The sequence below is a fragment of the Berghia stephanieae genome, chromosome 9 (assembly GCF_034508935.2).
Source record: "Berghia stephanieae isolate SIO BIC M18660-M18661 chromosome 9, UCSD_Bste_1.3, whole genome shotgun sequence".
Taxonomy (NCBI): Eukaryota; Metazoa; Mollusca; class Gastropoda; order Nudibranchia; family Aeolidiidae; genus Berghia; species Berghia stephanieae.
This window is the reverse complement of record NC_088368.1, coordinates 20,370,450-20,388,566: the sequence shown is the minus strand read 5'-3', so window position 1 is coordinate 20,388,566 and position 18,117 is coordinate 20,370,450. Positions and strand designations below refer to the sequence as shown.

The 18,117-nt window shown below is 35.2% G+C and overlaps 2 protein-coding genes and 1 non-coding gene across 16 annotated transcripts in view; 2 read left to right on the top strand and 1 right to left on the bottom strand.

The window, feature by feature from the left end:
- Positions 1–2,403, bottom strand: part of LOC144979319 (C-type lectin 9a-like) — a 16,157-nt gene extending 13,754 nt beyond the window's left edge. Inside the window, exon 1 of the mRNA XM_078925952.1 lies at positions 2,192–2,403. The gene's annotated coding sequence lies outside the window, so the exon portion shown is untranslated. The remainder of the gene's footprint in view (positions 1–2,191) is intronic.
- A 1,629-nt stretch (positions 2,404–4,032) lies between these two features.
- LOC144980383 (5S ribosomal RNA) lies at positions 4,033–4,151 on the top strand. The gene has a single exon (XR_013646896.1). It is a non-coding gene; the product is annotated as a 5S ribosomal RNA (ribosomal RNA).
- A 562-nt stretch (positions 4,152–4,713) lies between these two features.
- The window catches only part of LOC144979831 (E3 ubiquitin-protein ligase UBR4-like), a 138,775-nt gene continuing 125,371 nt past the window's right edge, over positions 4,714–18,117 (top strand). For 10 of the 14 annotated variants that reach the window (XM_078927006.1, XM_078927001.1, XM_078926994.1 and 7 more), the window contains exons 1-10: positions 4,731–4,866; positions 5,508–5,605; positions 7,995–8,098; positions 9,404–9,527; positions 10,364–10,561; positions 12,422–12,638; positions 14,409–14,670; positions 15,320–15,379; positions 16,582–16,859; positions 17,521–17,632. In XM_078927006.1, the coding sequence (XP_078783132.1) occupies positions 4,739–4,866; positions 5,508–5,605; positions 7,995–8,098; positions 9,404–9,527; positions 10,364–10,561; positions 12,422–12,638; positions 14,409–14,670; positions 15,320–15,379; positions 16,582–16,859; positions 17,521–17,632 (1,581 nt within the window). In that variant the 5' untranslated portion in view covers positions 4,731–4,738. Of the gene's footprint in view, positions 4,867–5,507; positions 5,606–7,994; positions 8,099–9,403; positions 9,528–10,363; positions 10,562–12,421; positions 12,639–14,408; positions 14,671–15,319; positions 15,380–16,581; positions 16,860–17,520; positions 17,633–18,117 lie in introns of all 14 variants that reach the window. The other 4 variants (XM_078927000.1, XM_078926996.1, XM_078927004.1 and 1 more) reach the window with 4 other exon arrangements.

Sequence of the window (18,117 nt, the reverse complement as noted above, 5' to 3'; positions counted from 1 at the left end):
CAGTCGTAACGTCACTTCCTTCCTAATGGCGCATGGTAACTTAGTAACACTGGCTCTAAACTATCGGAACAATGGCGGACGCCGTATGAAATATTTCTCCGGCGAGCATAAAGGGTATCCAGAGGGAAAAAACAAAACAAATTTGATCACGTTGTGACTTTTACACATTCTGATCACAAGGCATGTGAAAAGTTCTAGCCAGCATGAAAAATAAAAAGCAATGATTTTCTTTGTTTAGAACCAAGATGGCCGCCGTTGACGGGCGGCGTGACATCAGACTATTGAATCGTATAGACACAACTCACTCCTCCCCCCCCCCCCCCCCTCGTTCCTCCCCCTCCCCAACCCCCACTAAATCCTTTTCAACCTTCCTCGGTAACTCAAGACTCCGGTCACGGTAGTCAAGGAAAACTAATGACAGCGATCTATATTTAGATTTTCTATCCCATGATTTGTTATTACATGTTAATGTTGTCCAACGCTTGGATGTTTTCTAATAAGTGTAAATATGTAAACACATTTATTTGTTTATGAAACTTGTTAACATACCCATAGGTCAAGCTGACAAAACGACTGAATGTGGTGATGGATATTTCAAAAACGCTGAACTTTAACTTTGCATTGTGTCGGTAATTTTGAATGCATTTTGCAGTGACCAATGACTCCAGCAGGTGTAAAATGAGTACCTGACCGTTAACAGCGTTGTCTTTGTTGAAAAATTGTAATATCGCCTAACAGGCGGCATGTCCCGTCCTACATGTTAAATGTTGCTGTTGGCCAGGGACCTCTTATAAAGCACGTTGAGCACATTAAGTGGATATTGCGTTATATAAAGCTCAATTTTTTTTTTTAATTAACCATAATGACGTTTTTCACACTTTGTGAACCAGCGTATCAAGTCGGTAATATGTCGAGGTGACCCTGTAGCAAAGAAAAGTGATTTTAAAACTAAAATAGCTAGAAATGTCAGATCTTCAAATGTCGGAAAGACAATTGACATATCTATACGTAACCTTCTGAAATAGAGGTAGGTTTTTGCAAAAGAGATTTCTCTTTGAAGTGAAGGCATGGTCATATTGAAGTGGTCTAAATCAGGGGTGCCCTTTTCAGAGACTTCTCTCCGATTCAATTTGAGCAACTAGACTAGAGATTGAAATTACTTGAGGACAAATCTCATCAATAAGAAACCGATGATGCAAATTTGGAATTCTTCACTTTAAAGAAAAATCTTTTTACAAAAATCTACCTCTATTTCAAAAGCTCACTTCCTTTCCAACTTACTCATTTTTCGCAAATTATGTTCTTTAAAAGACTATTATGGCCTTTTCACTTTTCAACTCGTTGGTTTGTGTGACAAGAAGTCTATTTACCTACAGTATTCATTGAAGTGGTGTCTGCGTATGGAATTTCTCCTCGTTAATCGGGGAAGCTTTCCGAAAGTTCTTCGTGCGAAGGGAAGCAACCCAAATATTCCCTCAACTAACCCAAAGGAAAAATAAAACCTAGTACCTTTAATTGCCCCTAATAGGAAAAACAAACACCCTAGCACCTTTACTAAGACATGACTAACCATAAAAGTATAGAAAAAAAATCCTCCGATCTCGAGCTAACCCTGATAGAAAAAAACGGGAGGCCTTCCGAAAGCTCCTACATCCCCAGTATTCTTTTTTAAAATAATGTTCTAGTAGGGGGTTTGGGAGGGGGAAAACTTTTTTTTTTAAAGTCTCCCCCCTCCCAAGCCCTCTAATAGAACATTATATATATATTTAAAAAAAAAACAATACTGGGGATGTAGGAGCTTTCGGAAGGCATCCAAAAAAAACAAAAACAACAACAACAAAAAACAACAACCGAGGACTGCTTTCAATACTTCACAAAATAAAATGGTGTCGGAAAACCAAAACAATGGTCGTATTAGGAAAGTTTAAACTTTCACTACTCGGTTTGTTCTAGAGTTCTAATAATTCTCTATATTGACAAATTGAATAAATATAAACGCATGACAAAAGATCCACGGCCACGGTGAAAATACAAATTGAAGGAAATGCTAGCACGAGGAGCTTTCGGAAGGCCTGTCGTTGATTAATTAATCCTATTAAAAGTTAAAGAGATGTCAAATAATAATATGATTAAAAATGCCGGATACCAATATTTTTATACCTCAGATTCTAGTTAAATCTCAGTTTCTTACCAATTCTGCAGATTTAGTTATAAAAAAATGAGATCACTATCAACGCGGTCTGTTTTTTAGAAAGTGCTTCTTCGTGCGGACGTCCACCACCGGCATGGAATTGTTTCATTACAATGCAAATAAAACCAATAAAATGGTGAGAAAAATAAGTTGATTTGACAATCGCTTTTGTAAACTTAAAGCCTGAAACTAACCTAAATATTCCGTCACAAAAGAAGATGACGACCGCCAATCAAATGTGAAAAGTGAGTTGTTGTGAGTAGTGATCAAGGAAACAGATTCCGTTGATTCCATTGATGGTTGAATTATTGAATACAAGTCACTATGAACTTTTCCCCGTGATCCTCGTCTTCTTTCATGACGAAATATTTAAGTAAGTATCAGGCCATGAGTTCAGGCGGACTCTCCATAGACCACGCCACACAGAACGTCGGTAAATAGTAAATAACATGCCAAGGGTTTTGAATGATCCCTCCAGAGGACACACAACATCAACGGCAGTCATTTTTGTTATTGTTTTTTAGCCAGCCAATTTTTTTATGAGTAGTTCTCACTAAATACACAGCATCGATTGTAAGCTATCGATAGACACGCCACGAAGTAAACAACACACTTTCTTCATCATGGATTCCTCTGATGAAGACACTGATAAATTTAATCACACTTAAGAATAGAAAAAGGAAGAGAAAAACGTATTATCATCGTCATCATCATCACCATTATCATCATCATCATCATTAGACAAGCGTCCTATCCGAATGATGAACTATTGGCTCTGAATAACTACTTTCTTCGACTTTATTGTCCCTTCCATGCTATAGAAACAAGGATAAACCAATACCTTCTACAACAACATTAATTACTACTACTACTGCTACTACTACTACTACTACTACTACTACTACCACTACTACTACTACTACTACTACTACTACTACTACTGCTGCTGCTGCTGCTGCTGCTACTACTACTACTACTACTACTACTACTACTACTACTACTACTACTACTACTACTACTACTACTACTACTACTACTACAACTACCACTACTACAATTACAACAGCAACAACAACAACTACTACTACTACTACTACTACTACTACTACTACTACTACTACTACTACTACTACTAACTGCTGCTACTACTACTGCTGCTACTACTAACATCATCATCATCATTATCATCTTCATCTTCATCATTATTGTTATTATTGTTATCATCATTACTATGTCTTATTATTCTCATTATCATCATCATTATTATCATCATCGCCATTTTTATTATTATTAAAAATAAGCCAATCGGCAGGTAAACATTTCATGTCGATATCTTCCCAGACTTGTTTTCGTTGACCCTTGATGTGATATTCTTGGTTCTTTGGGTCCTAAAGAAGGGGCCGGTCTCTCACAAATTCAATAACTTTCTTTTTGTAGTCGTCCATCTTGACCAAAAGGGGCACACAAAAAAAAAAAAAAAAAAAAAAAAAAAAAAACGAGCAATGCAACAAACGGCGATATGCTAGCTTTTTGTTACGGCTGTGTTGTGCAGTCTATTGAGGGGGCTTCTATAATTTCTTGTTGTTCGTTCGTTTGTCTCGTGTGTTGTTTACTTTTGTGAGCCATTGTTATGAGCAGTTCTCACTAAATATTATCAATCATCAGATCACAAACTTCAATAATTTTCTGTCTCTTGTCGTCCATCCTGACAAGACGCAACACACACACACACACACACACACACACACACACACACACACACACACAAAACTATCTTCATCATGATATAAATTAGCAATAGTGTTTTAATATTATATTAAATTCTATTTTCGACAGTTGTTGTCTACGACCATACTACGTTGAAAATACCGGTTCTCGTCCGATCACCGAAGTCAAGCAACGTCAGGCGTGGTTAGTACTTAGATGGGTGACCGCTTGGGAACCCCACGTGTTGTAGACGTCTTTAAACTTTTTTTTTTTTTTTTTGTAAATATATCTATTTTACAATTTTATTCCATTTTTAACAATATTATTTGTTTTTTAAAATTGTTATTTATATTTTGTTTTTTAAAAGTAGTAGTAGTAGTAGTTGTTGCAGTAGTAGTAATAATGATAATAATAATAATAATAATAATAATAATAATAATAATAATATAATAATAATAATAATAATAATAATAATAATAATAATAATAATAATAATAATAATAATAATAATAATAGTAGTAGTAGTAGTAGTAGTAGTAGTAGTAGTAGAAGTAATAGTAGTAGTAGTAGTAACCACACTACTACTACTACTACTACTAGTACTACTACTACTACTACTACTATTATTATTATTATTATTATTATTATTATTATTATTATTATTATTAACCAGAATGACGTTCTCTCTGTAAGGGCATGTCACGTTGAGTGGCTCCCTTTTGAGCCTCAATGAGCAAAGTCTATGAATAGCCTTATAGCAGTACTAGCAGTAACATTTCATTCTTCAACCCAACTTCCTCCTCCCCGACTCCTAACATTAATTTTCATTTTCGACAAGTAATGATGGCGACTGCTTTAGACGAAGGACTGACTTGGTCCTCCGTCAAGGCGTTTTTGACGTCCACATATCCTATTCTCAATAAAAATGAACACGACGTAACAAATTTAGCAAAACTTATCACTGGAAGGTAACCCTCCTACTTATACCGCATAACTTTTGCATCAAAGGAGTTTCTTTGAGTTTGAGTAACTTATCGATCTTTTTTTTTTTTTTTTTTTGCTTACTTTTTAGACTTTGACTTTGTGTTTGCTTCTTCTTCTTCTTCTTCTTCTTCTTCTTCTTCTTCTTCTTCTTCTTCTTCTTCTTCTTCGTCTTCTTCTTCTTCTTCTTCTTCTTCTTCTTCTTCTTCTTCTTCTTCTTCTTCTTCTTCTTCTTCTACTTCTTCTTCCTTTGATTGCCCACAATCAATTGGTTGATTATTATGGCAAATATGAAACTGCTTTCTAATCTCTCTGTATACTGTATTCCTTGTTTATATATAATCGTTAGTCTAAAATCAATTTCCAGGGACATTCTCAGGGGTCGTCAACGTTGGTCAGTGGTGGTTTGTGTAAGGTCTAAGTATTTGCATAGCAACTTGCCACAAAAGCATCAATTGTTGACCATCATTGCATTGCCATGGCCATAGTTATAGTCAAGTACAAGTCACAATACAGTGTACATCAATTTCAAGTTCCGTTAAGATGTGTAACTTTTGTAAACTTACATCACAAACTGAATTTATAATCACTCGTTTATCATTTTTTTCTTTTTGATTTTGCATTTCAGAGAGAACAGTATTTTGAACCATGATGATCACTATGAAAGATTTTACTCTCTGTTTGTGGCTCTGTCAACTGATGCCATCTGCTCACTTTCAAGATCACGTAAGATTCATTTAAAAGGAAATGGATGGGTTTTTTTTTAAAGCATTGAGAATTTGGTGAATATAAGACGATTGATTGCCAGCTCTCTGATCTCTTACAATGTTTCATAATGCAGCACAACGAAAAGTAGTTAAATTGATATCATGATGTTCATAATATATATAAATTACTACTAACTCAGGTGACATCCTGGATAGTTGTGACCATTATGAAAATTTTAAAAGCATTAAATAATTATAATTATAATGTGGCAATTTTTCGAAATAGTCATAATATGTAAGTGGTCAAATAATATGTTCTAAATAAGGGTGGGTGAAGCGCATCTGGGGTCTGATTCATGGAGCGGGACTACGACGATAGTCCTAGACTAAATCCGTTGTCTCAGACTAAAAGGCGTTGTAAGATATTCATGAAGCCGGACTATGCGAAGTCTTAGACTAAACGAGGGTCTAAACGGGTGAAATTTACACCCGCGATTTAGCAGGTGTAAATATCGTAGTCTGGGACTAAATTTCAAAATCATAATATCCTATACGGAAAAGTGAGTGGAGCAGGCACTTATGTTGGTAACAACAAGATATGAAGTGAGTAGAAAAGTGCCAGAAGACAATAGAGAATAAAAATTTTTTTTTTTTTTTTTTTTCGCGGCGGTGGTGGGGTTTGAACCTGCGACCTTATTGGTACGACAACTCCGCCTGGCAGGTGAGAGCGTGGCTCTACCGTGTGAGCTATCCACGAACACAAAAATATTCGTTTCAAACCCAAAGTCATTTCTAGATCCCTCTCTCACCCACTTCTTGAGATCGCTGATTCGTTCACCACCATCGCGAAGTAATTTTGACCAGCAGTTAAGCTTAATAGCCAATATTCTCCTGCTTGTTGTCGTACCAATAAGGTCGCAGGTTCAAACCCCACCACCGCCGCGAAAACATTTTTTTATTCTCTATTGTCTTCTGGCACTTTTCTACTCACTTCATATCTTGTTAATATCCTATACGCAGGTGGGAGTAATTGTACTGTGATTAGAACAAGGCTACCCGACAGTTTTTGATTTTATTTTTATTTATTATTATTATTTTTTTTTTTTTTGTTTTTTTTTTTATTTTTTTTTATTTTCTCGAAGATTCAACAATCGCACATACACTCCTCATCTTGTCCATTCCAAACACTTTCCAGGTACACATATTGTTTCATAGTAACTTACTACTACTACTACTATTAATACTACTACTTTCACTATTATCACAACTACTACTACTACTACTACTACTACTACTGCGACTACTATTACATTTCTATTATGTCTTTTATCGTCCATTATTTTCTAGAAATTTCAGGTCTCTCACTGGCCTCATCATTTCTATCACACCGCGCTAACGATTCGTTCACACTCCAACCATCGTTGAGTACAGACGATGCAATTTATACTGTATTTCTTCTTATTTGTTTTCAACGTTTATTTGTTTATTGTTGTGCCGACGAAGGGTTTGTACCCGAAACGCCCATTGTCTGTATTGTTTCCACCGATTCCTATCCATCTTCACTCTTTCGTTAGTATTTTCGGGACCCCATGCTTCAGGCAGCGCCCACCGCACTCTACTAAGAACAATGCTCCACCGTTGATAAGAATCATTTAAGTGCCATCGTTATTTATATTTACTAAAAACATCACACACACACACACATTCTCAAACAATTTTTACACCTCTAAACTTGTCTCACACCATTTTTATTTGTGGGGCAAAAAAACAAAACAAAAACAACAACAACAACAAAACGATCAAAACAAACACGAAGAAGAAATAGATATGATTTCTGTGCCACTTCGTATGACGCATGCGCAGCTGGAAAAGTAACACATTTCTATGACGTTTTTTATACGTTTCCGAGGAATCCCCATTTAAAAATAGATTGACCTCTGTAGTCTGAGACTTCGCAAGCGTAGTCAGAGACTTGATAGTAAGGGACGAAGTCTGACTCCATGAATAGCTTACTTTCCGTAGTCTCTGACTTTCCAAAGTCTCAGACTTTGCTATTGTATGATACTACCATAGTCCCGCTTCATGAACCAGACCCCAGGAATTCTATTTTTATCTTGAAATTCAGATTTTACTTTTAAAGGTCCTGATTCTTTTTTTAATGTGGCGAGTCTGTTATTATTGTTGTTGTTGTTGTTTTGTTCTTCTTCTTCTTATTATTTATTGCTCATTCTTCTTACCGGTCTCAGCTGCTTTCTCACTATTTTTTGTAATTTTATTACCAATTGTTTATTTGAATTTATTACAATGGCTATTCTTCATCAAACATAAAAAGAAATATATTGGCTAACAACACCCTTTAAATACTAATATTATTGATTTATCTTGTATTGGTTCATATATTTTTCCAGTTCCAAAGAGTTCCATGTCACAGATACCTGCTGCCTGCAAGATCTTACTTAAGTTCCTGCTCAGTAGACTAGAGAATCCCAACAGATCATGTCATGTCTCAGCTGTAAGTAAAAGTATTGACTAAGAACTGTTTTGCCCGATTTTTAAAATTTTAAATATTTTTTGAAAATTCTGGTTAGGAAATTTTTACTTCATTAATTTAGTGGTGCCAACTGTACATAAAAATTGCATATTCTTACCCATGTTTGCTCATTATATACACATTTTGTTCAGGAGTGTACGTGTTATTAAATTTTTATTATTTTAACAATCTACACTCTTTTAATGTACTTAAACGTTTTAATCAGTTTGTTGACCTGGACGTTCATATAGGGAGTTCGGTATAGTATTATCTGGGTGGGTCATATCAGATTTATAAGTGGATTATGAAAATGAATACTATTTATATTATCTGTAAAGAGTAAGTTTATTATTTGATTTAAATTATCAATTATAATATTGGTATTATGGTCTAATTGCCCGTCATCAAATTTAGCATTAATTATCGTTTTTGCATGAATGTATGCACATTTTATCAAAATCTTACTCATGTTGTATCTCCATTGTACACATTTCCATGTGCCACTGCCACGGTTGGCAGCACTATACCTATATATATATAAGTGAACACCCCCTAGATTGACAAAAAATCTTTAACTTGAGACTTCACAGAAACATCAGGTTTAAGAAAAAATTTTGGGCTTTTATATAGCGTAAAATCCACTAAATGCAGTCAAAGTGCTTTACAAGGGGTCCCCAGCCAACTGCAACACTTGGCATGTAAGACGAGACATGCCGCCTGTTATGTGACATTACAATATTTTCGGACAGAGACAACACTGTAAATAGCCAAATGCTCATTTTACACCTGAGAACAGTGAGAAAATGTGAGTAAAGAGCCTTTTCCAAGGACTCAACTATGAGCTGCTTGGGACTTGAACCCAGGACCTTCTGATCCGTTGGTGGGTATCATACCACTAGACCACATAGCCACGTAAAGGCACCTAGAGCCCAGTGTTTTCGCAGATTGGTGAGTTATAAATGCCATCCATTATTACAGTGGATTCTCAGTATAACACAGTGACAGTAGGATATCTTCCTAAAATCCGAATCCTGTTATAGCTGAATTTCAAGGGAAACAACCCAAATGACCTAAATGACCATTTTTTGACCTCTCATCTTTCTTTTCTCTCTCTCTCTCTCTCTCTCTCTCTCTCTCTCTCTCTCTCTCTCTCTCTCTCTCTCTCTCTCTCTCTCTCTCTCTCTCTCTCTCTCTCTCTCTCTCTCTCTCTCTCTCTCTCTCTCTCTCTCTCTCTCTCTCTCTTGGATTTCAGCACTTCTATTCTACTGTTAACTTACTCTGTTCCAGAAATACTTGATGATCCTCATTAAAAGCCTCTGTCAAGGTGGGAAATGCCTGAACAAGTCAGATGTAGAGACCTTCACTTACTTGTTCAACTCAGCAGAGCTGCCTACTGATGATGAAGGCATAGGTAGTGTTAATTGTTCCTTATTTGTCTGTGTGTTTGTTCTCAGGCACAACACATTTGAGTTTATCTCTCTTTTATGTATATATCATGTGTGGAAAATAAGAATAGTTTTCTACCCAGTATGGTACATAATTTCGATGTACGTTTGACCCAAGTCGGACTATATTAACTTATATTTAGAGAAATAGACACTTTGATAACCACGCCTCTCGGACAGTCGTCATAATATAATCAATGACAGTGATTAGTAAACATAGCAAACTGCACAGGTTTTACTATCAGTGGTATGTGTCAGAGTAAAATACCCACTGTTCTACCGCTTGATGAATAAAACCAACCCAAAAATCTATGTGTAAACTTAAATGTTTATAATATGATCGAGAAATTCTTGTGATAACCAGTCACCCATATTGCATTATGAAAACAATAACAATGATCAGAGAAGGGGCGAATTCATTCTCTTTATTGTTTATAAACATCCAACTCTGTTTGTCCGATCATGTGTGAAGGTGTGTCACAAATTCCATGTTTTGATTGGTCAAAAATCTATTGGTTAATTCCTTAATGTAACCTTCATTGCCATATTTCATTATTATTGAAGTGTCCTAGTAGATATGTGTTATTTTGATTTAATTTACAAACAAACAAAAAATCGTTTGCCGAAATTTTTTTTTGTCCTTAAAACTTAAATCTTATCCACTAGTGTGTAGTGTGTATGATATTGATTGGACTTTGACTCGTGTGTTTTGTTGATTTTAAATTATAAAATTGATTGAACCAGTCCTCCATCCATGGTCCAAGCTAACCATTGCTGTTTTACATTTTATTCTGTCCATTAGATGAAGAAGCACAAATGAAGGAGAAGGCCAAGGAGAAGAAACTGACCCGTTTAGACACCCAGAAGGATTTATTTGACCAGATGACATCAGTGTTCGCTGGTGTCTTAAAGCCAACATCAACGGTTCCCGAATTTGGGACTGAGGAGGAATTTCAGGACAGAACTCCTGCCAAGAAAGTCAAGTTGTCAGCTACCCCTGGTATTTGATTTGCATACATGCCGAATTTTATGAATTTTTTTGTAATTTTACGAATTTTAGACAAAGTTCATGGCCAAATACGAAATTTTATGGAAAATTACGAATTTTTAATTCTTGGTAATGCTTAAATGATAATGATAATAATAATAATAATAAGAAGAAGAAGAAGAACAGCAACTACTACTACTACTACTGCTACTACTACTACTACTACTACTACTACTACTACTACTGCTGCTACTACTATTTCTACTACTATTACTACTACTATAATGATGATCATAATAATAATAATAATAATAATAATAATAATAATAATAATAATAAATTAATATTGTGGTTGTTCATACACAATTTCAGAAATTTTACGAATTTCCTTGTCAAATTACTAAAAATTGACATTAGAATTACTAAATTTGAAGTATTCAGTTTGGCAAGTCTGTATTTGTTTATTGATTAAAAATACAAAAAGAAGAAAAACAAAAACAAACTAAAAACAATTAATACGTAGTTGACTTTTACTATTAAACTATAATTTTTTAAATAAAAAGGATGACAGTTATTTGACATGGTAAAAGTAAACATTGTGTTGAATCATGCATATACAATTACAAGAAACCTTATGGTAAATGTTTCAAAAATATGTGAGTTCTTAGGTTGTTAGTTGGACTAAGGGAAGTTGAATTTCAAATAGATGGTCTCATGAGTTTATTGAAGTGGTCAATTGTTATTCCTGTTACTTTTTTAAAAAAGAAGTAAATGTTATAATATGTACCAGTTCGAATGATTAGAATATGAAAATAATATGAAAAATTTAGTTCAAAACAGGGTTGTTTCTTCCCTAGCTTTTATTAATATCCATTGGGAGTTAAAAATGTGCTCGAGATGCATTAGTTTGCTTCAGATTTTCGACCTGGATCAGAATGTTCCTATAATTTTCCTTAGATATATAGCCATTCCATACATGCCGAATCTTGAGAATTCTTCGTAATTTTACTAATTTTAGACAAATTTCATGGCCAAATACGAAATTTTATGGAAAATTACGAATTTTTAATTCTTAGTTATACTTAAATGATAATAAAAATAATAATAATGATAAGAAGAAGAACAACAACAACAACTACTACTACTACTACTACTACTATGATGATAATAATAACAATAATAATATTATGGTTGTTCATACACAATTTCAGAAATTACGAATTTCCTTGTCAAATTACTAAAAATTGACATTAAAATTACTAAATTTGAGGTTTTCAATTTGGCAAGTCTGTCATTCACTTTTTGTTCCCTGAAACTCCTGATACCTACCAATACGTTTTAGATGTTAATTTGAATTTTAAAACTGGGATTGAAATCCTTTGTCCTAAGGGGGTACATTTTAAAAAAAATGAAAATTAGATTTTAGGAGAGCAGATGAATTTTATCGGTTTGCTGGCTGTAACCTAAAAAACAAAAAAAAACAAAACACGAGCATTTATATAGTGCAATATCCACTAAACATGCTCAAAGTGCTTTATAAGGGCTCCCTAGCCAAAGCAACATTTAACATAGATGACGAGACGTGATGCCTGTTAGGTGATATTGGAATTATTTCTTATTGGAATTATTTCTTAAGTAGACAGGGCTGTTAACAGTCAGGTACTCATTTTACACCTGAGTACGAAGCGAGAATGTGAATAAAGAGCCTTTTCCAAGGACTCAACCATGTGCCGTTCAGAGCAGGATTCGAACCCAGGACCTTCCAATCCGAAGACAAGTGTCATACCACAAGACCACATTGCCAGCTTAATTTGATTTGATATCGTTTGAAGCTGACTGGGCGGGGCTAAATATTCAGACCTATTATTTCAGTTTCAGGACAGAACATAACAGAGGAGGACACCAGTTTGCTTTTCACCAAGAAAAACACGGAGGCTCTCCTGAGCATGAACGGGGCAGAGATCTTGCTGAAAGTGTGTTCACAATTGACCTTCTTGTCCAAGTACATGGAGAGGTACAGAGACGCTGCGTCTGGGAAAGCATTCCTCTTACCAGCAACACTGTCACAAGCTTTGACTTTACGCAATGGGTGAGTGTTTAACTTATCAGCTTCATTGAGTTTTGTTTGTTAGATTGAGTAAAATTAGTCCTTCTTATATATTTTTGAATAACAAACATGTAACTATTATGATTTTATAAAAATTTTATTACAACAGTACACGATTGAGTAGCCCCTCAAGGCTGATAAAAATTGATAAAAGACAGAAACGGGTGCTTAAATGACCTAAATAGTGTCGAAAGCGCCGTTACCTAAAAACAAACAAAAACAAGTCCTTCTGAGTCATTAGACCCATGGAGTCAGAGTAGCTTGAGACGGACAATAGCAATTGCTTTCTACCCTTTGGATATGACACCACTAGCCAACGCAAAGTACTTTCTGCGAAATCTAACAGATCAGACTACCCAATTGCCTGAATGATGGATATGGGGTAGAGGGGAGGTAGGAAAAAAATCTTGGCTTCATTTGGGATCAGACCTTTTGTGTTTGAAGCGAATCCTCTACTGAGCTGTTGGGACTCTCTGATTATTAAGTAAATAGAAGTTAATTGATGGATTAAACTGGGTTGTTCAAATTTTGCACAGTTTTATTTTTAAAAATTATTGTGGTTTAAGTTCTTTACATACAACATTCATTTCAACATAAATTATAATTCGAATGTATTTTTGGTGTCTCTCCTAATTTGGGTTTCCATTGTAAAGTTCAATATCAATATGAATCTAAATCAAAAAATACAAGGGAGATAATTAATGTATGGGAATTCCATTTTGAAAAAATGAATATTGAGCTGCGTTTAGCCAAAGTGGTTTTGTAGTCTTTTGGTGTTCTGTTTTTGCTCTCTGAAGAGTACTTGTGACACAGGGTGAGGAGATAGCTCTCTCTCTCTCTCTCTCTCTCTCTCTCTCTCTCTCTCTCTCTTTCTCTCTCTCTCTCTCTCTCTCTCTCTCTCTCTTTCTCTCTCTCTCTCTCTCTCTCTCTCTCTCTCTCTCTCTCTCTTTCTCTCTCTCTCTCTCTCTGGGTGGGGATCCTGACCTCCCATAGCGGGCAGGGAGGTACATACTGTGTCTTCTATCCCCTTATATCTTATCCAACAAGCTTTCTGTCTTTGTCTTGGAATGAGATTACTTGGTTTTTTCCGGGCCCTCGTCGGAGTCCTGGCTGAGAGGGAAACAGTCAAATGCATAGTTATTGTTTTGGGAGATGATATTTTTTTCCTTGTAAATCATCTCTCTGTTATGTATTATTATATTGGTTATTTTTAATGTATAATGTAAGCATTTGAGTGTATTCCTCTTTGTTGGATTTTGTGCTTGTGTCCGGATGAGACATAGGTGATCTCAAACTAAGTACATTGGTGGTATGCTCTTGGAATCTACATCTGATCCCTATTTGTTCCCATTCCCCTTTGTCTTACTTTCTCTTGGGTGCTTTAATTGTAATTCTAGAACTTTTTACTATCCCATTTTCTTCCTTTTTACTGGCGCTGATATAACCTAAATGTGTTGCAAGCGCCGTAAGACCCTTAAAACCAAAACCAATCTCTCTCTCTCTCTCTCTCTCTCTCTCTCTCTAAACACACATACGTTCACACTCACACACACTCACAATTTTAGTGTTTGATAGAATTATTGCACCCTAGCAGTTTTTTTCTTTTTACACACAGTGCATTTAACAAGGTTTATATGGTAGCGAATTCAGCACTTTTCCACCCTCTCAGTGATTTGTATAGTTCTGGAACAATCTTTATTCGAATTTAACAGACTAAAGTTGTTTTACTTTATTTGCCTTAATCTGTTGCAGGTACCAGTTTTTATTGACAGAAGTGTCTGATGTATGGCAGGCCTTCTCCCTGCCAGTGATGGAACCCCTGACCCCGGATAGACTAGAGACCATTGTAGAAGTGACCATGGGCTGTCTGTTTGCAGCAGTCTGTGTGGCCATGGCTGACACGGTGGTCAATGTGGTCAAACCGGCTGTGCCTGCCAGCCAGACGACAAGCACTGCCAGTGGGGCTAAAGACGATGAGATTGACTGTCAGGGACATTGTATAGTTCAGAAAAGCGTGAGTAGGATTAAATCATTGCAAGCAGAGTTTAATTAGACAATATTAAAGAGAAGTAGACAATATTAAAGACAAGTAGGTTATTCTATTAATTTTCAAAACTTGTACGTTTACTTTCTCTCACTTATATGTCAAAAAAGCTGAGACAAGATTTGTTCAAAACACATTGTTTTATGTTAAATTTTTAAGTCTTGCATGATATTTTGATTAAAAAGGTCTAATTTTAGTCAATATCTTTTTATAATACAGAATAGATCACTCTCCCTTAAAAACCAAGCAAGTTTTGTCTTACCCCATATCATATTTTACTGTTTCTCTAAAGAGAGCTGTAACAAACCTAGGATATTATCCGGATATGACTTTCAACCTGAGTCACATAACTGTTACTGCTCTCTTGGTAAAATTATTAGGTTTGTGATTGTAGCCAGTTGAATAATAAATGAAATTCTGATTTGAGAGAGAGAGGGAGGGAGAGATAGAGAAGGGGGGAGGGGGTGGGAGGGATTGTTTCACATCTATGTGGACATGAATGAAGGTTTTTGATTTAATTTAGTGATCGAATTGATGGTTCTCTCTCTTTCAATCTTTTTAATTTTTTGTTTGTTTGTTTTTTGTTGTTTTAAAATTTATTTTTATTTTCTTCAAACAGTTGGAGATCTTTACTTGGGTGTCAACTGCTATCAAGTCGTCCACTAGAGCTGGTGGCAACGTAAGTTGATTGAAGTGGATGCTAGTCTACAAAACATCTGTTTGTAACCATAAATAAGAATTTATAGTTTTAAAATTCCTTTTCTCTGTTTTAAGATTTTGGTGTAAATCATAAGTCAGAATAAGTTAGTAAAAGTATTATTGATTCATCCATTACTGCTTCTATTTCCAAGCTATACTGCGCGGGTGGTTGGATGGGAGCATCACCCTTGAATCGTATACCTATGATGTTCTCATGGGTGTACGATCCGATAGTGATGTCGTTTCTTCTTCTCTTTACTAGCCTATCCTGCTTCTTTGGTTTGTGATTGTATTTTTGACAGGGGATATTTTTTTTCTGTAAATCTTCTGCCTGTTTGTTCTTGGTTATTTATAATTTAGCTTATGATATCTTTAGGTTATGATTTTGATTTACATTTGTACTATTTTTGTTAGATTGCTTGTATTTTTGTTTCAGCGGTCTCTCATATAACCTCAATTGTGTTGGAAGAGACCTAAAGCAACAAACAAACAAAAAAAAACTATACTGCACTCTGTGCCATGGACATAAGTGAATAGCATCTTTTAATCCCAAGTTATTATTGATAGATATTATTTTTTTCAAAAGGGAAATACTTTTTTTCTGTTTGATGGGGATTTCATTATTTACTGAAATTGAATGATTTGGAAAGAAAACCATTGCATTTCATTGTCAGCTGCTTGTGTCAGGTCTGATCATGCATGGTAAAAGCTATTCTAATCCTAACCTTTCTAGTGTCAAGAACTCCTCTTTGACTCTTTATTACATCAATCAAATGTTGAATAGAATTATCACAAGTTCAATTCCTGGTGACTTGAATAATAACTGAATCTGTCCCATAAATAGGTTTGGTTTGGGTTTTATTTTTGTTGACTGAAAACAGATACAATTAGTATTCTTTTTTATTTTTTTTCTTAAGGATAATTTGTGAATGGAATAATTTTTAATTTGTCATATAAATACCCATAGCATTTGAAATATTGGCATCCTGAGTAATACTCAGTCTGATTGAGTAAATTAGTTTATAAGAAGGAGAAATAAGAGCTAAAATAATGTCGTTTTCATTTAGGAAAATTTTATGGAAATCTTCCTTTTTTTCACCCCTTCAATTATATTGTTTATTAATTTTTTATCATTTTCTTTTTTTCTTTCCCCCCCCCCCCCCCTTTTTTTTTTCCTAATAGGTGGCTCAGAATTTTCACTTGTTGGCTGCATGTGAGATCCTGAAAGGTCTACAAGGAATTTTGGCTTTGACACCAGCAGTTATTCTAGAACGAAAGGAGCAGTCAAAGTCCAAGACAGGAGTAAGTAGCGGCGAGACTCAACAAGCAAGTACTGCCTCCTCAGCTGTCTCCAAACGAGATAACTCGACTCCTGCTGCTGCTACTACTACTACTACTGCAACAACTATGACTACTAGTGCTACTGCTCCTAGCTCAGTCAGACCACAGATTACAAAAGGGTGAGTGAGGAGATGGTAATCAAATATTAGATCATAAATCAATCTCGTTTGATAAATTTTTTTCAAAAGTCTTTGATGTTGGAGACTAAAAGCAGAGCTGCCTACTCAAAATGTTAAAAATTTGTAATCCACGGGAAAAAAATGAAAAAATCAATATAAATAGCTTACAAATCAATAATTTGCCAATATCATGATCCACAAATGCTTCAAAGTCCTGAATATAGGATCTAAGGAATAACTCTTCCTTTTCAACAAGATTTATTGAGATTGTGTCAAAGAGGTGAATGCAGTTCTGTAGCTGGAGCCAAAAATTCGTATTTCTACTAATCTTTCGTAGTACTAGGCAGGTCTGCTAAAAGTGAAAGATCAAATCAAAAATTTTTGTTTTGAAAGAGAGAGTTGTTTAATAGTTTTCATAGTTCATCATTTTTTCCTGATTTCAATTTTAACAAGTGATCCAGAAATGGAGAGACTTGCACCAAATGCATAGCAGGCCTAGTAAAATTATCTATCAATTCATATATAAAACATTTTCTTTCTTGTTGAACTTTAATGCTGAAACAATAATGTTCTTGATTCGCATGACATGCAACAACCATTATTGGGACAGTCTTCTGTAAAACTGTTCCCCCCTTTTATTTATTTTTTTTCATTAATCTAGAAACCAGCCATTCCTGAGTGTTACTGCCGTTGCCCTTGCCAACAATGTTGTCCAACTCATGATGCCACTCCTTGAGGATTTGAACCTTGAACCCTGTAATCAAGATGTTCAGGTTAGTGGGTAATGGTTGTAAAGAAGTTTGCACATAATATGGATGGAAATTGATGTCTTGGGGTTTGTGTTATCAAAATAGTAACAATTGTACATTGAAGCAGGGAAATGATAAAGAAAATGAATATTGTTTTTTTGTTTTTTTTTTTTTTTTGTTGACTGTCGACAAGAAGGTTTTGAGGGGATGCGGTTTGGTGTCAGAAAACGAGAAATGGTTCAATTTGAGTGAGAAATTGTCATAATGGGGCAATATTAATGGAATGCAATGATGGGGATATAAAATAAAAAATAAAATTGAGCTTTATATAGCGCAATATCCACTAAATGTGCTCAAAATGCTTTACAAGGGGTCCCTGGTCAACAGCAACATTTAACATGTAGGACGGGACATGACGCCTGTTAGGCGATATTACAATTTTTCGGACACAGACAACGCTGTCAACGGCCAGGTACTCATTCTACACCTGAGTAAGGTGAGAGAATGTG